Raw genomic sequence first — 25619 nt, 5'->3', positions numbered from 1 at the left:
AAACAAACTGGGGGTTGCTGGGGGGAGGTGGGGTTGGGAGAGGGGGTGGGGTTATGGACATTGGGGAGGGTATGTGCTATGGTGAGTGCTGTGAAGTGTGTAAACCTGGCGATTCACAGACCTGTACCCCTGGGGATAAAAATACATTATATGTTTATAAAAAAAAAAAGAAAGGATGAATACCCAACTTTTGTAGCAACATGGACGGGACTGGAGGTGATTGTGCTGAGTGAAATAAGTCAAGCAGAGAGAGTCAAGTATCATATGGTCTCACTTATTTGTGGAGCATAACAAAGAACATGGAGGACATGGGGAGATGGAGAGGAGAGGGAGTTGAGGGAAACTGGAAGGGGAGATGAACCATGAGAGACTACGGACTCTGAAAAACAACCTAAGGGTTTTGAAGGGGCGGGGGTGGGAGGTTGGGGGAACCAGGTGGTGGGTAATAGGGAGGGCACGTATTGCATGGAGCACTGGGTGTTGTGCAAAAACAATGAATACTGCTACGCTGAAAAAATAAATAAAAATTAAAAAAAAAAAGATACAGGGCAGAAAAAAAAAAAAAAGTGGCTGAATGGATTAAAAAAATAAGACCCATCAGTATGTTGCCTGCAAGGTACTCACTTCAGACCTAAAAAGAGACGAAGTGAGGGGTTAGAAAAAGATACTCCTTGCAAATGGAAATGAAAAGAAAAGCTATGTATATCAGACAAAATACAGAAAACTATATTTTATAACAAAAACTATAACAAGAGACAAGAGCTTTGCATAGAGCTAAAGGGACCCATCTAACAGGTGGATATTACAGTTTTGTACGTATCTGTGTATCCGGCACAGGACCACCTGAATACACAGAGCAAATGTTTCAGACTTCAAGGGAGAAAATGACAGCGATACAGTAATAGTAAGAGTCTTTTGTGGCCCCCTTAAATGTCAGTGGGTCAGTCATCCGGGCAGAACGTAAGAGAAGAGCGGCTTTGAACAGCACATTGTACCACATGGACTTAATGGCCAAATAAGTCCATTAAGGCTAAATGACATTAAATCACAAATCAGAGAGGACCTAAAAAAAAATACCTTCACACAAATGAGGAAAACACGATGTTCCAGAATCTCTGGGATGCAGCAAAAGCAGTTCCAAGAGCACATTCATAGCAAGACGAGCCGTCCTTCTCTGGTGAGGCGCTGGCTCTGCTCCATCGGCCGGCTCTGTGCCAATGTCCTTTCGCTCCTGGGCGGTTTCCTAGCTCTGCAGGCGTCTTCATGTTTCAGTTCTGGCCTCTCACTGCTTTGCGTGCGGTGGACTGATTTCACGTGTCTCACTTAGGGGCTCCCGTGCATCCCGCCGGGCTTTGCTTCCGTGAGGAGCGCTGTGTGCGGCGCGTGTGCCTTTGCCGTCCGCTGCGGGGGCAGCTCTGGCGGCCTGGGGGGCAGGGAGGCTGGTGGAGCTGCGGGAGCTCCCGCGCCAGGTCTTTCTCCTCACCACGAGCTTTTGAACACGAGCCGTGATCGGGCTTGTTCGGCTGCATGGTGGGGGACTTGGGCTGAGAGCATGGGAGGAGGGGGGCGGGGAGCAGGAGTCCCCCTGCCCCTGGCACCAGGGGCAGACGGCTGTGCAGGTGTGCGGGGCCCTTCTCCAGGCTTTCTCCGCCCAATCGGGCCGTACCTGTTTCCCGTGAGATGCACCTGTTCCCCACTGTTTATCACGGTGCTCCCCAGCCAGAGACCGCACCAGGCCTCCGAGGACAGCGGGGCTCTGTGCCTGTCCCCGTCTCACTTGCACACGGCAGCATGTGAGAGAACCGCTCAGGGAAATCCAGGTGTGCCCATGGCGGTGGGGGGTGAGGTTAGCAGGGCTGGGACCCAGGTGGAGGGAGAGGGCAGCAGGATGAGCAGGCAGCCCGGTGAGCGTGCTGCCCCCTGCCTCCCCGGCCCTGCTCGTGGCCTCTGCCTGCCTGTCTACGTGAGGGCCACCGACGGTCCTGCTGTGTCAGCAGGCTGGAGGCGTCGCTGGGCTCCCGCCGGTGAGTTGCATGGGGTCGATTTGCTGTGCTCCTGCGGCCGCACCCTTGGGCGCCTCTCCCCTCGGTATCCTGACCCTCCCATCTCGTTTCCCTACGCCTTGCCTTCCCTCCCGCTAAATCCCAGCTGACCGCTGAAGGTCATTGCTGGGTGGGGACCACGATCGTTCTGCCTTCTTGGTCCAGATTTGCTCTCCCCAGGTAGAAGCCGAAATGGCCTCTAACCATTCTGTGGGACACCAGTAAGGAGAGGCCTGTCTCTCAAAGGGGGTTTCGATCTCGAGGTCTGTCACGGGATGCCTTCGCCCCCTCTGTCCTCACCCGGGAGACGGGCTGTGGCCGCACCGCGCAGGCCTTGCCCGCCCTGGCTTTGCCCCATGTGACCCGGCCTGGATGTCCGTTGTGTGTGTTCCTTACCTGCTTTTCAGCGATTATGCCCTGGGGTTGTGGCTCTTCTCGCCTTTTATTTCTTCCCCCCACATCGAGTTTTCAGCTAATTTTTGTTGCCTTTTTAAAGGAAGAGTCTAAGAATTAGTCACGAGCTCGCTGAATTTCTGTCCTACAAAAATCTGCCGCATCCATTTTCAATCTGTGATCAATGCGGGTTGTGTTTCCAGTGTTTTTAAAGAGTTTGCCATTTCAAATCTGACAGGGTGGCTTAATTTTAATATTTGCATCTCAAACTTGATTTTTCAAAGGAACATCTTTGCCAGTCCATTGTTGACAACGGTAAAACAACTGTCACTGTTTTTGCTAGCATGGCGGTAATTGATAGCTGTCGTGTCTGAAGCGCCTCTCAGATGCTCTCCTAGCGCAGGGAGAACACAGGGATTGTCTCTCTGAGCCTCCCATGCGTGGCGTGTGGTCAGCAGGACTGGGGAGGGGGAGGGGAGTGGCGGCCTGTCTGCTCCGGGGCCTTTGCCCACGTCTCAGCGGCACACAGCAGAAGCTAGCTGTGAGATCTGGGGAGAAAGGGAAAGACATCAGCACTTAGCCAAGTTAATTCACATGTATTCGATATCTGTCTGTGCCTTAACGTAGTTTGCAGTATGAAACTCTAATAAGTACATAAAACCATCTTTAGGGGCGCCTGGGTGGCTCAGTCAGGGAAGCCTCTATCTTCGGCTCAGGTCATGATCTCAGGGTCCTGGGATCGAGTCCTGCATCGGGCTGAGCGGGGACCCTGCTGCTCCTTCTGGGCCCCGCCCCCTGGCTCTTGCTGTCATTCTCTCTTGCTCTCTCAAATAAATAAAATCTTAAAAAACAAACCAAGTAAACCCATCTTTAAGCCTGCACCTGAAGTTCCTCTGCGTTCATGAGCAAGCTGAGTAACTGAAAGTCTACAGGTGCAGGGTTTGGGGTCCCCAGCGTTTTGCTGTGCTGCGTTGTCATTTTCGGTCCTGTTCTGTTACTGCTGCACAGTGAACATCTGAAACCTGCGTGCCAGACCGTTATTTCGAATTAGCGGAACACGAGAGCGCAAGAGCTGTGGGAGAACACGCGCGTGTCCCTGCGAGGAGCTCTGCAGGTTGCTGGTGCCGGAGGGGATTTAGGTGACGCCCAGTCGTGTTTCCTTCATCCTGTTTTGGGTGTAGGGAGAAGGGAGAAGGTTCCACAGGTTTTGTCTCGCAGCAGGAGAAACCCTGAACTGGGTGTTGGATAGATCTCGCAGGAAGAACTTGTTTCGCCTCGCTTGGACGCGCTCTGAAGAATGGCTCCTTTTCCCGTCACTGTGAAGCAGCTGCTGACTGTGCCCTAAGCAGCAGAGTCTCCTACCGTCGTTTTGCAGGCTGCCTGGCCCCTCTCCCAGTAAGGAATGACACGGAGTAGTTCACCTCTGTCGTTTCAGCCACTGTGAAATACCACACCTGCTTTATTTTGCTGTTTGTTTTCTGTTCACAACTTACATAATAAAAAGCGGCTGTTCCACACAGAAGACCCAGAAAGTGCCAGAGCGCAGAGCCGGCCACACCGGCCGTGCCCCCTCCTGGTGGGACTCGCGTCAAGGCTCAGCTCCACCGCGTCTGTCTGTGCCTCTGGGCTTTCCCTGCAGTCAGAGCCCTGAGCCCCCGGGGTGCGGCAGAGGCGGGCCCGCCGGGGCCAGCGGGCACTGAGGGGGAAGGTGTGCGGCAGCGCGGGCGGCGGGCACGCAGGCCTCCCGTCGGCAGAGCTCACGTCGACGTGCGTTTCCCGGCAGCAGCGCGTTGCCGGCGGGAACTGACGCCTGCGCCCTTGTGCCGAAGTGCTTTGCCGTTGCCCACGGCCCCAGCACCAGTAAGTCACTTTTCCTTGGTTCCAGTTGTCCAGTGACGTCCCTGTGCTGACTCCACCTGAGCCTGCTCTGTCAGAGGGTGACTGTGGGAGGAGCCTGTCCCGGCTTCGGGAGGGAGGTGGCCTGCCGTCCGCAGAAGCAGGTGGGCTGCGGGCTCCGACGGCGCTGATTGCCCTGGTGGGCACCGGCGACCTCTCTGAGCCTTCGATCGCCGGTTCGTGTTAAATGGTGGTTAGTGAGAATAGCGGCCCCATGGGATTCTTAAAAAATTAAAGGAAATAAGGTGTTTAATGACATAGTACAAAATAAGTTCTCAATAAATGGTTGTTATTTATCTATTAATAATGGTTCTGCTGTGCCCGAGTCTTCAGGTTGTTATCGTGGGACGTGCTTTAAGGAGAAACTGAGCGTTGAGGTTGTGTCCACGGCGTCGTGGAGGCAATTTGTCGGGTGCTTTTGGTGTTTGCTCGGCGGCTGTGCCCGTCACCGGCTGTGCCTGCCCAGGGCTTCTGCGACACCCAGAGCGAAAACGTGCACACCGAGGTGCTCCAGCCACGTCTTCAGCCCTCTCTCGCACCCTCCTTTCACCAAGGGGTCAGGCCCAGCTTCTGGGAAGCACCAGGCAGAGGGTTCCCTCCTTGTTGGTGCAGGGAGTGCGTTGTAGGAAGGGCAGGCTGGTGCCACACTGAGGTGCGGGCATCCCTCACTCTGCTTCGGATCATCGTTGACAGAGCTGTGTTACGGGATGAGCTTTGCAGAACGAACGCCGTCCGCATTGTACTCTCCGCACCTTCCCCCCGTTCCTTTCTAAAGATAACGGTCAGCATGTTCTGTTAGCCTCCCCCTTCATTTTGCGAGACGGGAGGGTGATTGTGCGGCTTGCAAATACTGTGTGAATGCGCCCTGGACGAAGGCTCTTGGTAAAGGACAGATGGGCAGGAGAAGCGGTGGCCTTACAGCACGGGCTGTCTACTGAGACCTCGTGCTTGTGCCTGGCAGCGCCCAAATGCCCCACCACGGGGGCCCTTCCCTCGTGAGGCCTAGGCGTGGAGAGACCGCCTGGAGAATGTGGCGGGGAAGTGGGAGATCGCCTCCCCGTCCGTCTTGTGCATTTGTGTCTTGATCGGCTCATCGTGGGCGGCTGCTTGCCGGGTCCGCGTGCGGCCCTGTGGAGTGGCTGGTGTGGCAGGGGCTGCAGGGGTGAGGTGTTGAGAGGCGGTCTGCACACCCAGGGCCGGGGCCTCCACGTGTGGCCTGGATTCCTGCCCTCCAGAAACTGTGGAGGAGGAACTGTTTTGCGCCGCTGAGTTTTGAGGTGACTTGCCCCACGCGGACTCCTGCAGACGCCTCCTCCTGAAGCACAGACCGCCGGCTGCTGCTTGGCCATGTTCGCCAGGCCGAGGACTTGGGGAGTATTATTGCCCAATTGTTTCCAGTGTTTGTGAGCTCTTTTTTCAGTATAGAATGGTAAATGCATCTCCAAAAGGGGTGGAGTTTATTGATGTCTGTAGATATCAAGCTGTTAAATTTGGTGTTTGACTTCAGGAATCATATGACTTACCGGGGGCAAACAGGAAACGTAATACAGTAAATATCACGTATTAAAGAAAATTAATTAAGAATTTTCTCTAAGCCTGTCGTGTTTATACGTATGTGTCCCATCGCAGCCGACACCGTAATTACATACACGTACCGTCCGAACAGGAAGGAGGACTCCGTCGAATCGAAGTCCTTGTGATGTGCTTGCAGACACGACTGTGGCATTAAGCCAGTCATATTTGTCAAATGTTCAAGTATGTTATCTGCACAGTTAACCCGGGTCCGAAGGGAGAGGATGGAACGTGCGCGCAGCAGCTGTCGCGGCGCTTCGTGGCCCTCCGTTTTTGCTGGAGGGAGATTTCTGCTATCCCAGCAGTAGTGATTTGCTTGGTAGACGTACCCAGCGAGACGGGCCTCAGGATACAGAGAGCCCGTGGGGCCCTTCTCTCCACGAGCTCCGTGTCCTCGGAGCAGGTACCGTGTCTGTGCGCAAGCAGACCGGGAGAGGCCCGTGCTGCAGGCTGCGAGGAAGGTCTTCGTGATGTCAGTGTCCCAGTTACGGACACCCCGTCTTCTGTGTGTGGCCCAGCTCTGGTGGGAGAGCAGGCGGTTCCCGTGGCTTCGGCTGCGCCGTTCTCCTGGCCAGAGGCCGCGAGCCCGGGGGACCACTTCTGTTGCCAGGCGGGTGCTGCCTCCTCTCTCCCTTGTGTTGGAGCCTGTCCTCCTGCGAGACAGCTGAGCTGTGGGCGGGTCACGCGGACCTGGCGGCTCGGCGGCGTTACCACTGAGGGGCTCTCCGTGTCCGAATGAACTCTAGATCTTACCAGACTCTCTGGGTTTGCAGCAGAGACAAACGTTGCGACCAGAAAGGAGCTCACGGGGGGCTGAAGGGGCCGGCGACTCCGCGCTGCGCGGTCCGTGCGGTGGACAGAGACGAGCTCGGCCGGAAACTGCTCCTTTCGCACGGCCCAGACACACACGGTCACCGCCTTCACAGAAAGTTCTGCCTGGCAGCGTCACGGTGGCCGGGCGTGCCCAGAATCTGCTGGGGTGGGTGAGCCCGGCCGCCTCCTCCATCGTCCTCGTGCTCCACGCATGGTTCTGGCTGTGAGGAGACCGTTCGCAGCCGCTCGTCTGTGCCGGCCTGGGAGGCGGGGTCCGGTGGGAGCCGCCGGCAGCACCTCGGAGCCGCCCCTGGCCTCAGGGTGAGCACCGGAGCTCGGAGCCCCCGCAGCCGCAGAGAGTAGCAGAGGGCAGCAGGGCGCAGAGTGGTGGTGGACCCGGGGTGGTCCAAAATGGGCAGAGGTCCACCATGGCAGTCTTCAGAATGGTTGTAAAAAGTAAGATTTTATCTTTCATCTGGTGTGCATCTCTTTTCAAAAGTTAAATATAATTGCTTTAGATATTTTTGTAAAAATTACACAAACATTTAAAAGAAGTACATTTTTTTTCTTAATATGAATAAAACCTTTCCATGTCTGTCTCTCTTTACAGTGAATGGGAGGATAGTCGAGAAGGGTTTCCGGCATGCGTATTCATAGAAACCGTATCACAGAGGTGCTAATTTGTTGCCCGTCAGCTTAACTTGCTCTGGAAAAATATTTTTGATATCCAGCCTTTTCCCTTTGCCCCAGTTCTGAAAAGTTCTCAGCTTTTGCTAACAGTGCTCCTTTAGGATAAAACGCAGAGCTCAGACAGGTGCATTTCTGTTGGGTTCTGCTGGGGTAGCCAGGGTTTTCTTCCCACTTGCCCCTGCGCTGTTTCTCTCAGAGTGTGTGTGTGTGTGTGTGCTCTCCTTTGCAGCATGCTAAAACCCTCAGGGAACAGGAGGCATTACAACACCTCAACCATTGGTCACAAATTGAAGGATAAATATTTTTATGGGTTTTACATGATTGTGACATGATCTGTCATGAGACCAGTAAATGTTCCGTGTTTGTTCACATAGCACATTCCTCTTTGACCTTGATGTTTCGGTATAAAAGCAAGAGGAAGTCGGTTTTGTAAACATCCAGGCCAGATATGTCAAGAAAGCCCTTGCCTGAAGCCCCCTGACAGAGTTTCGGAGTGGTCAGTTGCAATAGGCATTCTAATCCCAAACTCACATTTTCCTGCCGTATTTCTTCCACAATTCAAGGACAAGGTAACCTTAATGGCTTTCTGTTTGTGCGAGGGGACTGAGACATAATTCAGAAGTGGCACATCTAGAAGCCGAGATCCTTCTCGCTGTAGCAGCCGGTACCCTTAATGTGGGAGCTCGTTTCCAACTGGCCCGGTCTGTTGGAAGTGCCCCCGGTATTACTGTGGCTGCTTTCTCGTGAAGTTGTAGGAGGAAGGAGAAGAGAAAGGCTGAAATGGAAACGTAAAGAGCAGAAACATCTTCTGCCGTGTAAACCGGAAGCTATGGCAGTATGATTGTGAAATGTCAGGTGAAGCTTGCTTTCGCTGTTCACACGATGTCAGGGGAACAGCAGGAAGGTGGCGTCCGTGTTTGGTTTATTTTAGACGTTCCGTGTAGGACTCGGGTTTGGGAGCACAGGGTTGGGGCCCGCATCTCCCCGTGGCATTGGAGGCCAGCAGGCCCACGGGGCCGCCCGGAATTCAGAGCAGTGGGCGGATCGTAGGAACATGGAAACGCTCACCTCTTGCCTTTGCTGCAAAAACAAGCTTGCTGGGTTTAAGCCGTGGCTTAGCTAGAGGTTGCTGCTTTACAAGCAGAGAATCCCAGGAGAGATTATGCCGGGGAAAGATTCTTGATGCCTTCTTAAAATAATAGATGTTAAATGGTAGGAAATTTTGAAGAGGACTATGACATTTCAAATATATTTTCATTCTACACAAATCACATGTAAACGTGAGAACGTTCTGTTATATGATTAATATAGTTCTGCCACGTGGGGTGGCAACTGCTAATGGATTACCTGTTTTCATTTTCTCTTAATAATATGAGCCCAGTGTTATTCCCTATTCAGTGGCAAAACACTTGAGCAAGAAGGTGACCTTTCCTGCCCCCCCCTCCCCGCCACTGCATGTGACCCAGTCCCCGGTCAGGGAGGTGGAAGTGGAGTCGTGGGCATGGGCGTCCAGAAGTGGTCGGCTGCGGCTGAGTGCGACCTTCCTGCTGCGTTTCTGCTGCCTCCCTCACTGCGCCGGGCACCTCCCGGGGGTTTGCCCATGCCCCCCGCTCCGTTCCACTGTGACCCGTCTCCCGAGCGATCTCATGCGGGCCCTGGCTCGGGATGCCATCTGCGGGACGGGGATCCTTGCTAAGCAGTGACAGCACGTCCCGTCCCGTTCTTGACCGCTCTGCTTCTGTGTGTACAAGATGCCCGCGTCACGTGGGCCGAGCGTGCCCCGCTGCCTCCTGCCTTCCCGGTGTCAGTGAGTCGTGCCCCTTCCTCTGTGCTCCAGTCAGAAAGCCAGCTTGCAGAGTGGGTTCCTGTCTCCCCATGTGTTTTTCACCCATTTTGGACACTCACCAAATTCCCCTCCCCCACCCCCTGCCCCGCTCTTGTTCCATCCGAACTGCTGTCATGTGGCACTTGGAGGACACCATAGCCTCCTGCTGGGTACCTGCTTTCGTCATGCACCTGTGATCTGTTTTCTGGCAAGCTTAAAAAGCATCTCTTAAAATGCAAATTGAATTATGTCACCTTCTGCTCAGAACCCTCTAGGCTCTCCACATCACCCACAGAGTAAGACATAAACCCGTCCTGTGTCTGTGTGATCCGAAGCCTGCCTGCCCAGCCCATTCCTTCCACGCCTCTCACGTCCCTCCCCTTGTGGCCTGCAGTGGCCTCCTACCTCGTCCTCGAATGTGCTGGGCCTGGCTTTGCTCGAGGGGCTTCACGCGGCTGGTGCCGTCACTGGGTGTTGTCCGTGACCTCGTGTGCCGCCTCGCCGCAGTGCAGACACGGCCTTCGCTTGTGTCCAACGGGCCCGCCCCAGCCACTCAGTCTAAGTGAGACATCTGTGGTTCTCCCCTGCCTTTAATAAATTCTCCCCCGACACTTGCTCTGTCTTGTCCCTGCGCTGCTTTACTGCCCCTTTCCTTCCCTCTCTGCCTCTGAGACGGAAGCTTTTTAAGATCGGGAGTCTGCCTGTTCACCGCTGTTTGTTCAGCACCTGGGACAGCATCTGGCACATAGTAGGTTACTAAACCAATAAATTTGAGATTGAACAAATGCATCTTATTTGCAAAGAAATACAACAGATAAACTCCCATTTGGCGTCATCTGTTTTTGAGAAAGAGGAAAACAAAACTACTAGTTAAATTACTGTGTCCTTCATGACTTGGGAAACAGGATAGAAACTGACTCTGGCCATCCTAAAAGAAAAAGACATTTACTGTCAGGCAGCCCAAGTCAGTAGAGAACAAGGCTTAGCACACAAGCCGGAAGGTAAGAGACCTGGTATCAGACAGCCCACAGCGATGGTGGAGCGGCAGGGTCCGTAGAAGCACAGGGTCATCGGGTCTGCACATTACTACCCCTGCAGTGCCCGGAAGCCCTCTAAGGCCGCCCGTTCAGGACGCCCGGCGCCAAGAAATCACATCTTGTGGACCAGATAGAAGGAGGATCTGGCCCCCTTGGCCTCCATTAGGGGGATTTTCTACTGTCCCAGGCTGCATACCATTAGGGGGTCTCCAAAAGCAAAACCAGGATTTGAATGGGGGCAGCCAAAACAAGACAGATCCTGAAAGCATTCGGGACCTTGTTCTGAAGGTTCTTTCCAAGCCTGTTGGAACCCTACTACAAGTAGTGGGAACATACCTACGTCCCTCGTCTTGGCTCATCACGACCGTAGCTTGTCCTCAAACCCGGATCTTCACTATGGAAGCATGTTCCCATGCCCCTCTTCTCAGGGGATGCTCTCAGATGCTCACTGGCTTCCTGTCACCCCCCGAGTACTCCCTGGGGCCTGCCGGAGCCACCAGATCTGGCCCTGCTCCTCCTGGGCCGTGTTTGCTGCCACTCGCGTGTCCCTACTCTGGGCTCGAGCCTCTCCCGTCTCCCTGCACTCTGTGAGTCAGACAAGGCCTCCCCAGGACTGGCGCCCTGGTTCACGCCCCACCTTCTCCTGGTCTTGGCTCCGGTGTCCCCCCCGAGGACCGTCCCTGGCCATCCTGTCTGAGCCGTGTGCACGCCGCACCCCGGCACTCTCCCGTTCTGCTCTCTGGCGGTAGGCACTTGTTTTCTTGTTGTCGGCTCCCCAGTGAGAGTGTGGGGTCCAGGAGGTGGGCGCTTTGTTCGTTCAGGGCTGTATGTATGCACCCAGGGCAGGAAGCTGCCCTCTGTCCTTGTCGAGTGAGTGAACACGTGTTGTCATCTTGGAGATCACACTGTGCGGTCATACTTCCTGTACACTGCACGACGTTTTGGAAATACAGCAAGCCTGTACGAATGAAAAGTGAGGGAAAAACAGATGCTCTCTGACTCACAGAGACAACTTTCCGGGCACGTTTGATATGTGTCTGCCATATGTGATTACATACAGTCCGTAGCAGACACACACCTTTTATTTCTAAAACAAGCCGTCGGTGCATCTCCTCATCTGCCTGTGTGCTTTCTTACACATGGTAGATAACCGTCGGCAGAGTACGTCTGAATCCTGTCTCCGCCAGCGGACTTTGAATGATGGCAGCTCTCCGAGCCCAGAGCGGGGCGTCATCACGAGTCACGGCTGCGTGTGGGATGGACAGTGCCGGACCTTCTGCGCAGAGGCTCGAGGCGCTCGGTGACCTTGACTGTGTCACGGCTGCGGCCAGGGTGGAACGATTCTCCTTGCACCGGGGACAGACTCGGTGGTGTCCTGTGCTGTGTTTGGTCAGTCCCCGAGACTCTGTCTGGAGGTGGCATTTTATGGTCCTAAACTCAAATCCTGCGGGACGTTAGCCGGTTGTGTGATCTCGTGGCTGAGCCTGGGGCAGGAAAAGCAGCTGTCAGATGCGACACGGTGTCTCTGTTTTGACCTAACGCTAATGCCTACGCTGGTATTGGCATCTAACATTTAGAAATTAATGAAAGGTGAATCAAAGTACATCGTCTCTAGTACTTCTCTTTGCACGTGGGACAGAAAATCTGGTGCCTTTTCCCCCGCGGCAGGTGTCGGCCATGCATCTTTTGTCTCTGGTCATGGGCGCCGTGCTGCACGCAGCCTGGACTCCCTCACGGGCACTCGTGTTCATTTAATCTTATGATAGAGAACAGTTGTTCACAGAAGCACTTTCCAGCTGCAGGAGAATGTGGACATAAGCTGTTCCTCTTTAGGGGGACTGTTGGCGGGATGTGGGGACCCGAGGCTGCTCGTCGATCGTGTGCAGCTTTTGGATCCTACGGCCCCGTGGGTTAGTAACTTCTGTCCGTACGGCGCATGCTGTCTGTGTTAACCGAGCGAGGCAAACTGTACCGGACACAGCCTGTTCCTGAAGCTGGAAATGACAAAGTCAATGTGCCGGGGAGTAGGATGCACGTACCGTAGTTCTGCCGTAAGTCTTTGATTCCTGCCAGCTGACTGCAGCAGAGGAAAAGGGGCCAGATCACTTCTCACCGGACAAGTTTCCTGAAGATTAGACTTCAGTAGGAATGAGTGAATTGAATGACATGTATGTGGACTATTTAAGAGTGCCCCTTCACACGGTGTTGGGAAAACTGATTCCCACATGCAGAAGAATGGGACCTCCCTTACACCGTATGTAAAAATTAGCCCGAAGTGGATCAAAGACCGTCACGGAAGATTTGAAGCTACAAAAACTTTGAAGAAAACGGTGGGAAAACTTGACATTGGATTTGGCAGTGATTTCTTGGATATGACAACAAAATCACAAGCAACAAGAAAAAAATGGATTTCATCAAAATGAAAAGCTTTCCTGCTTCAAAGGACAGTCAACAGAGAGGAAAGGCAATCCCCAGAATGGGAGGAAATATTTGCAACTCTGTACCCGGTAAGTGATTGCTGTCTAGAATGTAGACAGAATCCCTACGACTCAGTGCCAGAGAGCAGCCCGGCTAACAAATCGGCAAAGGACGCAAGTAGATGTTTCTCTGAGGAAGACACACAGATGACCAGTAAGCACATGAGAAGAAACTCAGCAAGACTGTTGTTAGGGAAGTCAGAAACCACAGTGACACCCCACTTCACACCCGTTAGGATGGTTGCCATCAAACCTTCCCATGCCCCCCAAAAATAAAACACCCCTGAGAAGAGTGCATGTTAGTGAGAATGTAGAGAAATTGGAATCCTTGTGCCCTAGTGGTGCAGCTAATAGGACAAAGTATGGCTATTTAAAAAAAAAGAGATTTTCTGTATGACCTAACAGCTCCGCCTCTGGGTATCTACGCAAAGGACAGGAAGCAGGTGCACACGTGTATGGTGGCATTATTCCTAATAGCCGAGAGGTGGAAGCCACTCGAGTGACCGTCCCTGGGTCAGTGAGTACATGAAACTTGGTCTTCATCCGGTGGAATCTTATCCAGCCTTCCGAAGGAAGGAGCACTAAGATGAACCTGGGGGGCAAGATGCTTAGTGCAGTAAGCCAGACACAGAAGGACGAGTACCGCATGGCCCACGTACACGGGGTCCCTAGGCTGGATGGCTTGTGATGTCAGCCCACAGGCCGAGGCTTCAGTGTTAGCTGGTGAGCCAAGGCGAGACTTCTCCTAGATCCTCTGGTGCACTGTTTCCAGCAGACCCAGAAGGCTCTCGGCAGCATCATGGCTTTCAGCCCGCGCTGTGGTCACGTCCTCCAGCCAGCCGCTCTGCGCCGTTCACCAGGCGGAGGCTGACGCATGTGCTGTTCAGCTTAGGGAGTGCGTGTGTCCCATGGGCTTTGTTTCGTCAGTGTTCCTTCCTTGAATTTCTGCAAAGTCCTCATTTGTGGGGGAGGACACTGTGGACGAGGTGATGGGGTGAAAGGGCGTGAGCTTTACAGACCTGCAGGACCCTGCGGTTCCGGCTGAGCACGACGTGTGACGTTACGGGCCTGCAGGACCCCGCGGTTCCGGCTGAGCACGACGTGTGACGTTACGGGCCTGCAGGACTCCGCGGTTCTGGCTACCAAGGACCATTGCAGGTCGCGTTCGCTAATTCTGAGTGATTGACATCCAGCTTCTCCCAGCAACAAGAGGGAGTCGTTTCCCAATTTGCGCTCAGCAGGAATACTGTCTCCACAAGTTCTTCCGTCTTAGGAAAATTCTCATCAGCGGCCTGAGGAAGTGGAGCTGAGTTGTATTTTATCTGTCTTCTAATCAGCTGCCATCGGGAGCACCCTGAGTACCTTGTCTTTTCCCTGCATCGTGTCCTGTCAGTTCTCGGACCTGTCTTCAGTACCCGGAGCAACATTACTATGGTTTCATGTAAATTTGTCAATGCTTCATTTTTTTCAAACCCATTTCTGCCGTATCGAGTATAAGACCTACAGACTCACTATCTCTCAGGGCTCGGGCAGTGTACACGCTTACGCTGTACTTTACAGACGCAGTCATCACTGATGTCCAAACCCTGGCCCTGTTGAAAGTAAGTCCTTTCCCGTTCGCTGGGTGTGTGTGTGTGTGTGTGTGTTTCTGAGTCACCCGTGTTTCCTAAATCACTGCTCGTGGCTCTTCGTGCCGTGGCTGCACCCCAGCGCCGGAGGCTGTGTTCTCCCGGCGTGGGCGTGCTTGCTGCGCCGGACGGGGGTGCGTGCGGAGGGAGTGTGCTTTCTGGAACTCGTGATCTTCATTTTTCACTGTGCTGCTTTGGTTTGAGACGTGAAGAAAAAAAGATGTTGCTTTCCTTTTCAGGTTGTTTAACCGAAAACAGAGCTTGTCCTTCTCAAGCCCTGCAGGGGCGGTCGGCTTCCAGGGGGACACTGGTGTTTGTCAGTATCACCCACCCACTTTTAAGTGTTGGTAACTCATATTAAAAAAAAAAAAAAAATCTGAACTTTGTGGGCCAGAGAAAGCATGGCTGTGCTCTCCCTGAAGCCCGCCCACCTCTGCTCCTCGGCCTCAGGCAGCCCCGCAGCCGTCGTGAGGAGGAGGTGTAATGAGTCCTAACATCGCAGTCGCTTCCGTACTCTTACTGGTAGAAACTGAGGCTTCCAGATAAGAATATTAGTATAAGAGTATTAGCTTTTGTCTAGCTTTCTTTTTCACGAGACCCAGCCTCGTGGCTAGAATGTAATGGGTGGCAGGGAGGTGTGCCTCGTGCTCATGCTGAAAGCTCCGGGGCCCCCAGGACAGGGCCGTCTGCGCAGTGACCGCCTGGTCTCTCTTTGTTAGAGCAACGTTAGTGTGTGGTTCGTCTACCGTCAGCACTGCCGCACAGAGCACACAGTGAGTTGGAGATCTCGGGCTCTGACGAGCTTAGTCTGAGCTGAAGGACCCGTCACCCCGCTGGTGAATGGGCTGAGGGACGGAGCTGCTTGCCCCCCACTGGGCATCGTGGAGTGGGGGGACCCCTGACGTGGTCACAGTTGTGGGTGCGATTCGGCAACACAGCAGCCGTGTGTCGCAAGGACTAAATTGTGCCAGAATCGCTTAACAGTTACAGAAGATGCTCACCTTCTATTTTGGGTGGGATTAATTTGATAAACTAATTGGATTCTGCTTTGAAGTGGTTCTCCGCTTCCTAATCTTGACATATAAACTTGTGGCCCTGGTTTATTTTATAAACCGAGGAGCGAAACATTGAGATTTGAGACTGAACGGTCCGAAATCACTGCTTGCATTCTCCCCGTTCTCCCTGCAGGGGGGACGCAGCGCCTGCCACGTGCTATCGGGGTGTCCCTGGCCAAGGAGCTCATTTTCTCTGCGCGTGTGCTCGATGGCCAAGAAGCCAAAGCCGTGGGCCTGATCAGCCACGTGCTGGAACAGAACCCAGAGGGGGACGCCGCCTACCGCAAGGCCCTGGACCTAGCACGAGAGTTTTTACCTCAGGTATTGCTAATTCCGTTGCCTTTTTTTTTTTTTTTTTTCTGTTTAAAGATCTTTATAGCAAATGGACAAAACAGTCATCTCCCGTGCGGGGGATGTGCGTGTCCTGCTTTCCCAGCAGAGAAGTGCGCAGTAGCCCTAACAGCAGGGACAGCAAACCAGACCCACGCGCAGGGCCTTCAGCTCTGAGCCTGGAGGATGGAGGGTGATCCGGGCCCCCGCTGTGGCCGGGCTCGGCAATACAGGACGTGCACATCGGCACCTGGGACAGAGCTTCCCAGGAACTGACCTCATTCACCATCTGACCCCTCTGACCTGAGCTGTGCACGTGGAGAGAAACAGCCATGGATGGGCTGTCACCCTGAGTCACCCTTAAGCTGAAACCCACTGAGAAGCGCATGCTGGGGAGACCGGAGCCGATTAGCAGCATGGGCTGTCCTTGCCACAGCTGGGTTTGAGGTGACCTCCCTGTACAGCAGCCCTGTGTGTCCTCCTCCGTCATTATAGGAGGGAGGGAGAGAGAGAAAGTGAGAAGCAGATCCTACGCTGAGCAGGGAGCCCCACGCGGAGCTCGACCCCAGGACCCTGAGATCATGACGCTTCACCGACTGAGCCCCCCAGACATCCCTCCTTGTGTTCGTCTTTATGGGACGTAGGCACTGTTTGCAGCGGTCTCCCCGCACTGAAGCTCTGGCGTCGGGGACGCACCGCATCTCCTCGCAGACGACCATTCCTTGGAGCAGCGTGACATTACGGCAGTGTTAGTGGGGGCGCATCACGGGGCCTGTTCCGGCAGCGTCTTGGTTCTCTCTTTTCAGTGTATTTTCCAGATGCTCCTTTCTTCTGAAATCACAGATTAGAGGACTTTTGCTGTGCATGTAATTAGTGATTTGTCTTTATCCCTAGTGGGGTTTCAGGTTTTATCACTCCCCGACCTGTCCTGGAATCAGAGTGGCTTCCTCTCCAGCTCCACCATTTGATGCAAATGGGACTCGTAGCCTGCTGTGGGGCTCCAGAGCCTTCTGGGAATCTCATGACACTTTCCCTAGGAAAACGCATACGCTCTCCACCCTTGTTCGGAGCTCTGCATCCCTTCTCAGAAGGTGCTGTTAGAGTTTCCGGTGGCCAGACAGGGGCCCCGGTCTGCCGGGACTTACTTGTCCCCGATGGCCAACAGGCAGGGCCTCCCTGCGCGGTGGGTTCCTGGAAGCACACTGCTCGGTGCGGATGCCGAGGTCCTTCTCACTCAGCTCGCGGCGTGCTCTCCCAGGACTCCGCTCTTACGGGATTTGTTCCCCGTGTACGTAACACACAGCCCTGCACTCTGAGCTGATGGAGAGAGCAAGCGGACAAGATTTTTAGTGTTTTAAGGAAAAACAGGCTGTCACTGAAACTTTGGTATTAATATTTCCCCCAAACGATTAGAGTAGTGTCTGCCTGAAGAGCAGTTGAAGCACAGGTGTCAGGAGGAGGAGGGGTCTGACGAAATACGGCTTCGTGGCTTCCTCTGGCTTACAGCTCGAGGACCGGTGCAGGTCTGCAGTGAAACGGGTGTGTTTAAGGAGAGTTGTGGCATCCTTCCCGTTCTGAGCACCGCGGCCTCTCCTGGTCTTTGGACGGCAGTGCTCAGCTCCCTGCCGCGAGCTGCGCCCCTGGGCACCGCAGGGCCTCGTCGCTCTCTCTCCTGTGCCCTCTGTGGCCATGCCTTCCCGCCTGCCACCCGCCAGCCAGCAGCACTGCACCGCAGGCCAAGCCAGGGGTCCCTACGGCCCATCCCTTTCGTCTGGAGGACCTGTCTCTGAGAACATTAACCCCTAAGCTTTCTGTCCAGGGCAAGGGAGACGCTGAGTGGCTCGGGAGATGTGTGCCTGTACAGCACGCCAGAGTTACAGAACAAAATTTGAGGAGCCGGGGTCTTTGTTCTAGTTTTTGTCACTGATTACTAGAAAGTCTCTATAAAATTAGCATTTCCATCTGATTTCTGTATTTGGATTTACTTCCATTGTCCTGTTCGAGAAAAACTGTTGGTCCAGAAGAAGAGCTGTTGGTTCTGTGTTTTGAAAGAGTCCCATTAAAGAAGCATCGCGTCTGCCAGCGTTTCCAGTTTCCTGTTTTTCTGGTTTTGTAAGCCTTGCTGCCCGCTGCAAGCCAGGCATCCTCAGGAGTGGGCCCCAGACCCGCTGCCTTCTCACCAGGGGCTGGGGTGCGTGCATGCGCGGGAGCCGCACGAGCATCTTGTCTGGGTCATCTGGAGGATACAAGGGCACAGCGAAGGCTGTCGCTGAGAGGAGCGCTCTCTTCAGAAAAGACTTGATGATCCCAAAGACATGGTTCTCGTGTGAGCCCCACACCCACAGACGGCATTCCGGGGGCTCTAACAAAGATACTTGTCTGAGCCTCGAAGACCTGTGGCCTCTGAAAAAGATACTTAGTAAGTGTCCGAATTAGGGAGAGAACTTAGCTGGGTTAAAGTTGATGACGGAGCCCGGCGGGAGAACTGACACTCCGCGCCGTTGGGCGTTTGCACTCGTTCGTCGGACCCTCCGCGGCTCCTCTCGTTTAGAGCCTGCTCTGCGCTTTAACCCAAGAGACACTTGGAAGGATGCCGCTGAGGTCTAACTCCTGACCCGAGACCTGTGCTTAGGAATTTAAAATGTGATCAGACAGCTAAATTGCATCTGGGGCACTGTCGTTTTCAAAGATGACAGAAGTCATGCTCTCCTCCCAGAGGACACCCAGTTCTCCCTTCTGTGACCCTCACACACCCCAAAGGACGCATCAGCGCTGTAAGCTTTTGTGTGGTGCAGAAGCACTGGCTGGAGGGCACAGCCTTACCTGTACATCAGCATTGTGCTTAGTGCCAAAAGCCCACAGAGCACAGGGGCCCGCGGAGGACAGGGGCCCACAGAGCACAGGGGCCCGCGGAGGACAGGGGTCCACCGAGCACAGGAGCCTGCGGAGGACAGGGGCCCACGGAGGACAGGGGCCCGCGGAGGACAGGGGCCCACAGAGCACAGGGGCCCGCGGAGGACAGGGGTCCACCGAGCACAGGGGCCCGCGGAGGACAGGGGCCCGTGGAGGACAGGAGTACACAGAGGACAAGGGCAGGGCCAGTGTGTAGGACAGTCTTCGACAATAGTGTCGGCCTCACCGCCAGCCCGGGCTCCTGTCGGGCCATTCGTGGGTGTGGTACCGTGTCAAGCACGACACCTCCTTTTCTTTGCCTGCTTCCCTTCTAGGGAGACCTGCTGGAGAGCGGTCAGCCCCTCCTGGGCACATCCCCTGCCAACCTGTAGGCGGGCAGCGTGGCCGACGGGAGCTGCTCCAAGTGCTGTTCAGACCTTGCGTGGCCGGGAGGGGTTTCCCATTAACTGTCTTACAGCTTCTGCTGTTTCTTTGCCACGGTGCCAGCAGTGGGAATTTCTGAATTTTACTGGGATATACAATATAATGTGCATATAGTAATTAATACCTTATTTCTTTAATTGAACTTTAGGGACCCGTTGCAGTGCGAGTGGCAAAATTGGCAATTAACCAAGGCATGGAGGTGAGTGCCGTGATACCCGAGTTTGTGTCGGCGGATTCGCGGGCGTTTCGTTCAGTTCAATTTGTTCTACGTCCTGTTCCCAAAGCCGGCGTTTCAGTGCCGCTGTTACTGCAAGCCAGGTTGTTTTTTTGTTTTCAGCTCCGTTATTGATTTCATTCTGCTCAGCTCTTCCTGACTCGGTCTCTTAGTCACGGGACTCGGGAATTTCACGGATGTCCCGCAGCTTATGACACGCTCCCTGTCTTTGCCTTCAGCTAAGAGATTTATTGGCTGGTGGCTCCCAGAACACCAAAACAAAAGGTCACTCTGTGTATTCTCAACACCAGTTCATTGTAAAAACATTCTGAGGCACACTTCCAGGCTCAGAGCCAAAGCGAGCTCTCTCCGCCTTTACGTCCCCCGTGCGCTTTGTGCAGGGACCCGCACCGACGAGGCAGGTGTGCAGGGTGTCCTGGGGTTACCCCGGGAGGCGACTTCTCAGGAGCGCAGGCCTCAGGCTTGGGGAGCGTTGCAGGCACCCGTATACATTGGGCTTTCATTACCCCAGTTGGGTTTTGGTTAAATATCGGAATTTTGAAGAAAGATACTTTATCTTACAGACTCAGAGGCTGCCATATCTTCCGGGGCCTCCTAGCAATAAAAAGAGGTTGAATTTGTTAGCAATAAACACAGTTTTAAAGAAGTACAAGGTAGAATGGTTTTAAAAATTCTTGCGTAATTGTAACAACACTAACAGCAAATGCCCCGTGGCCCGTTGTGCATGGCAGGCCGTGTATCCGTGCTGTATCAAGGCTAGGTCGCCCCGCGCGGCAGACAGTACAGTTAGCCCTCGTTCGGATGTGCCTCTCTGAGGCACCGGGAGCGTCACCGACTCAGCCAAGGTCACACAGCGCCACGTGGCGGAGGCAGAACTTGAGCGCGGGCGTCAGCTCCGGACTGCGCGTGCTACTCGCATGGCCAGTCTGCTGCGTGTCACCGAAGGGTTCTGTGCTCTCGGAGAAGTGTCATGAGTTCGAATCGATGTCGAGTGCTCCATGTTTTGAAAAGTAATTCCTGCTGAAGTTGATTATGTTTTCATCCTCAGGTTGATTTAGTAACAGGACTAGCCATCGAAGAAGCTTGTTACGCTCAGGTATGTAGTGCACGTACAGATCCAGCGAGGCTGCCTCGTAGAAATCATGTCACCCTTCTGTGTGAGTCAGATGAACGGTGCGTCTCAGCAAGACGACACCCATACCTCTTCTAAAATCGTATAGATGAGCTGAAAGTCGGTGTCCATGCTCTTCGACTCTTACCAGCCCTTAATCACTGATTCTCTTCCATACGCTAATGTCTCTTGTCTACCTAATGTAGAAAACTCCATCAAGCTCGTACCATGTACGCTCTCGCGGTCTCTCGGGCTCCTGCTGTGTTTTGTGGGTGTCGGTATGAACCCGCACTCCCATGTAGACAGATGGGAGGAGGGCAGTGGTGTGGATGTGGACCTGCTGGGACACCAGCGTAAGAGACTCATCGTTCTGAGCCTTCCCTCCTGCCCACTGAAAGTTCCCGGGTTCAGTGTATACAGTTTTCTGTTTTGCACACAAATTAGCAGGACTTTGTCTAGAGGAATAAATCTCCTTTTTTTCTTTCTTTCCTTGTTTTCTAAAAGATGTAACTTCATTTAGGGCATCTAAAGTAGCAAAAGAATTTTGTTCCACCTTTTGTGAGAATCAGAAACTCACTTGAGCTCCCATTTAAGCGTGGCGGTGTCCTGAGTTAGGAGGAACAGCTAGAGTGTCCCCTGTACCTGGTCTGCGCGTATAAACTTCAGCCTTTCATTGACGAGCACATGCCATGAGTGAAGCAAACTACACACTTCTTACAAATGGACAGCTTTAGAGTCCAAAGAAAAATTTACAAGTATGTTTGGCCATAAATCCCACCTTACTAAATGTGAAGGAATAGGAATCATAAGCATTTTGTCAGACCACAGTGGAATTAAACTAGAAATCATAACAGAAAGATAGCTGGGAAATCCCACCTGGTAATGGTTGAACAGCGGACTTTTAAGTAACACACGTGTCAGAGGAAACGTTACTGAACACTGCTTAGAGAGAACAGCATTTTAGCATGGAACGCATGTATGAGAGAAGGAAGATCTAGGATCGTAGTAAGTTTCCACTTCGGGAAAGTAGAAAAAGGAGGGCAAAGAGAACTCAAAGTCAGCAGAAGAAAAGGAAAAATGAGCTTTAGAACAAAAATCAATGAAATCAGAAATAGAAAAACAAAAATAAAAAACCACAACAAGAAAAAACAGGCTCTCTGTAAAGACCTATGAATTTGACAGACGTTGAGGCAGACTAACCATGGAAAAGAGAAGATAATCACTAATATCAGAAATGCAGGAAAGGCCATCTCTGATGAGCCCATGGACACTGAGAGAATGATAAAGGGATACTTTGAACAACTCTGCTTACAGATTTGATGACTTAGATAAAGTGGACCAATTCCTTGGAAGACACAACATACCAAAACTCATACAAGGACAAATAGATAATCTGAATAACCCTATGTTTGTTAAAGAAATTAAATAATAATTAATAAACTGCTAAAATAGGAAGGTCCTGGCCCAGATGGTTTCTCTGGTGAATTCTACCAAATATTTAAGGATGAAGTTATATCAATTTTTAGTGATTTTTTTCCAGAAAATGGAAGCAGAAGGAACCCTTCCTAACTCATTCTGGGTCAGTATTCTCCTGATACCAAAACCCAACATTACAAAAAAGGAAAACCACAGACCATTATCTGTTACAAATATAGATGTAAAAGTTCTCAGCCAAATATTAGCAAGTCAAATCCGACAATGTATAAAAAGATGTTTAAAAACAATTTCAGATTGTCTTATTTGTATAAAATACATGGATACAATGTATAAAAAGAACCAAATAGATTTTTTTGGTAGATAGGCAAGCCAGGTTTGACAGTCAGAAAGCATTACAAACCATCACAGCAACAGGTTAAACAGGAAGGTTGGATGATCATATCAGTAGATCTAGAAAAAGCATTTGACAAAATCCAACACCCATTCATAATAAAAACTCGGCAAACTATAATGGGAGGTTCCTTACCTGATAAGAATCTCTGTAAAAGACCTTGGAGCCAGCATCATACTTAATGGCCAAGGATAGGGCAGGGACATCCTCCTCACTTCTGCTTGTCCACATCTACTAGAAATCTTTGCTAATATGATGAGACAAGAGAAAAAGGTAAAAGGTACTCAGATTGGGGAGGAAGAAATAAAACTTCGTAGAAGATGTGATTGTCCATGTAGAAAATCTCAAAGAATCAACAGCAAAAAACCCACTAAGAAGCAGTAGAGCCAGGTTGCATGACACAGGGCTAATAAACAAAAGTCATCGCTTCCCTGTATACCAGCAGTGAAGAACTGGGGTTTGAAATTAAAAGCATAACGTGATCTTCGTTAGTATAAAAAATACCAAATGCTTACGTATAAATCTAAAAGAAAAGTACAAGATTTATAGGAGGAAAACTACAAAACTGGTGAAAGAGATCGAGACATAAGTAAATGGACAGAAAAACCTCGTTCATGGACAGGAAGACTCAGTCCTACGAAGAAGTCGTTTCTTCTAGATTTTATTTAGAGAGTCAGTCAGTGCAATCCCAGTAAAAACCTCAGCCGTGTTACTTGATCTGTATCGACAGACCAGTTCGGAAGTTCACATGGAAAGTCCGAAGACTTCGATTCGGCAGTCCAGTGGGCAGAAGAGCAGAGTCGGGGGCTGACGCTGCCCACCTCCACGACTTACAGTCAGGCTACGGTCATCAAGGCAGTGTGGCTTGACGGAAGAGCAGACCGTTGGATCAGTGGAACAGTAATTCCTATGCAAGTCGTAGACGTAGACTCACAGAAAATGAAATGACTTTTGACAAAGGAGCAGAGGCCGTTGGGTGGAGAAAGCAGTCTTCAAAACAAGTAGTACTGAAGCGTCTGGGCCTTCGGTGACAAAAAAATGAATTTAGACACTGACATTGCACCCTTCACAGAAACTAACTCAGATTGGGCCATAGACCTAGTGTAAAATGAAAACTATGAAACTTCTTAAATATCACATAGAAAATGTAGGCACCCTTGGGTTTGGCAGTGACTTCTTTAAAATTAACACCAAAAGTATAATCTATTAAAGAAAAAACTGGTGTTTCACTTCATCGAAATTAACAGCTTCCACTCTGTGAACGACATTGTGCAGAGGATGAAAAGAGAAGCCCCAGGAAGGGAAGGGGTCTTTGCAGTACACATCTGTAAAGGACTTGTATCTAAAACAGATAAGGGGCTTGTGAAACTCAGCAGTAAGAAAACAGCCCGTTGAAAAGTGGGTGGAAGTGCTGAACAGACGCCTCCCAGAGCAGACACACTGATGGCGAGTGAGCACAGAAACGTTGCTCCGCGTCGTACGGCATTAAGAAATGCAAGTACAAACAAGATCCGATTTGCCCGTCTCCTACAAAGCTAAGCATAGTGTTAGCTTGTGATTCGGCAGCGGTGGCTCTAGGTGTTCACGCAACTGTGTTGAAAACTTAGGTCTGCACGAAAGCCTGCACGTGGCGTTTCAGCAGCTCAGTTCGTAACTGCCAGACTTTGAAGCAGCTGCGATGTGTGGGTGAATGGGTAAACTAAGGCACATTCGTGCAGTGGCATACTATTCAGTGACGAGACACGGAAGAACCTCAGATGCGCACTGTTAAGTGACGGGTTTCCGTCTAAAAATTGTAGGTACTCTAGGATTCCAACTGTCTGACCTGGAAAGGCAGCACGGGGCAGGGATGAGTCGATCGAACATAAAGAATGCTTAGGGCGGGGAAGCTGTTCCATGGGCTGCTGTAGGGGTGGAAACGTATCATCGTGCCTTTGTCAAAACCCATGATGTATGCGACATCCAGACTTTGCTTAACAAGAACGTGCGGATCCTGGTTCATCCGTTGTAACAGATGCTCTGCATTGACGCAAGATGTCAGTAAAGGAGGCAAGCCCGGGGGCAGCTCCGAAGTCTGTCCCATAGTTTGTAAACCCAAAGTTGTCTGAAAAATAAAGTATGTTGGTTTTTTAAAGTACAGTTGAAATCGGATGGAAAGTGTGTTTGGAATTAGAATGTAAGTGTGGTCACATAATTAGAATTGTTCAAATGATGGGTAGATTTCAAAATTTTCCATCGCCTTCTAGTTGCTTTTCTTTTACTTAAAGCTTGTTAGACTTTCGTAGTTTCTTCTTTTTGGTAGGTAACACAATGTTTTGTTTCTCTAGACTATTCCAACAAAAGACAGGCTTGAAGGCCTTCTTGCTTTTAAGGAGAAAAGGCCCCCGCGCTACAAAGGAGAGTAGAAGACACAGAAACGTTCGCGGTGCCAGTGTGACGAGCGCTGCTCTGGAGGGATCTCTCAGACCCACACACGCCTCCGCACGGGAGTCCAGTGGCCAAAGTGAGCAGCAGGTTCTCTGCAGAGTGAGTCCAGCATCTGGGGCACACCCGTCTGTGTACGTCGTTCATGTGTGCGTCTTGTGTTCATTCAGGGTTATAAAGCTAGTAGTGCATACCGTCAAACACAGTCAAAACTAGGTACACATTTTTGAGTATTTCCTGCATATGAGGCTTTCTGTTCTTAATTTTTTAATGTGAATAATTTATATATCGCACATTCTAGGAAATAATATCGGTTGTATGTCTCCCGTGCTGCAATACGAAATAAAATTATTTCTATATACCAAAAATGTGAAGTTATACCAAATAAAGTTTCTAAGGGATTATACAATACGTCCACACATACATCTCAGACTGGAAAAGGAATTGGTAGATTCTCTGAGTGAAAATTACCAAATAAAAATAAAATTGGTGAAAAGAAAACTTGGAAATTTTTCTCTTCCCCTCTTTTCTTTGAACCAAGTGAGTCATTGCACATTGGGTTTTAGAAGAAGCCGTCTTTCCATGCCGATTCTGCCGGGTGACCTCTGTCATCTTAGAATCAGTATGACGATGGGAAACGAGCCCGCTCAGACGGGGCCCACGGCCTTGGGAGGTCAACAGGAAGCCTGGAGTCGGTGTTCTCCTAAGATCGCCCAGCATGCGGCCTGGCCGTTGGTCTAACTCCCCAAGAACGTGGTGTCGCCTGGGGTTGGGGTCAAGGATTTGAAGAGAAGCCCAGCCTGCTCTGTTTCCTAGCCCCAGCGCTGGCACCTGGTTTCAGGAAGGAAAGGTGAACACAGCCCCCTGCAGCCCGTCTCCCTCGTCTAACCTCTGGCCAGGCAAAGTGACTAGAAATGGAGGGGCTTG

At 51.8% G+C, this 25619-nt stretch overlaps 1 protein-coding gene across 6 annotated transcripts in view; it reads left to right on the top strand.

The window, feature by feature from the left end:
- AUH (AU RNA binding methylglutaconyl-CoA hydratase) overlaps positions 1-25193 on the top strand; it is a 138264-nt gene extending 113071 nt beyond the window's left edge. For 5 of the 6 annotated variants that reach the window (XM_046021937.1, XM_046021936.1, XM_046021934.1 and 2 more), the window contains 4 exons: positions 15562-15749; positions 19243-19293; positions 20378-20425; positions 24596-25193. In XM_046021937.1, coding sequence (XP_045877893.1) covers positions 15562-15749; positions 19243-19293; positions 20378-20425; positions 24596-24673 — 365 coding nt within the window. In that variant the 3' untranslated portion in view covers positions 24674-25193. The remainder of the gene's footprint in view (positions 1-15561; positions 15750-19242; positions 19294-20377; positions 20426-24595) is intronic. The other variant, XM_046021931.1, reaches the window with a different exon arrangement.
- The last annotated feature ends 426 nt before the right edge of the window (positions 25194-25619 follow it).

The sequence above is a fragment of the Meles meles genome, chromosome 11 (assembly GCF_922984935.1).
Source record: "Meles meles chromosome 11, mMelMel3.1 paternal haplotype, whole genome shotgun sequence".
Taxonomy (NCBI): Eukaryota; Metazoa; Chordata; class Mammalia; order Carnivora; family Mustelidae; genus Meles; species Meles meles.
This window is presented reverse-complemented; position numbering and strand designations above follow the sequence as displayed.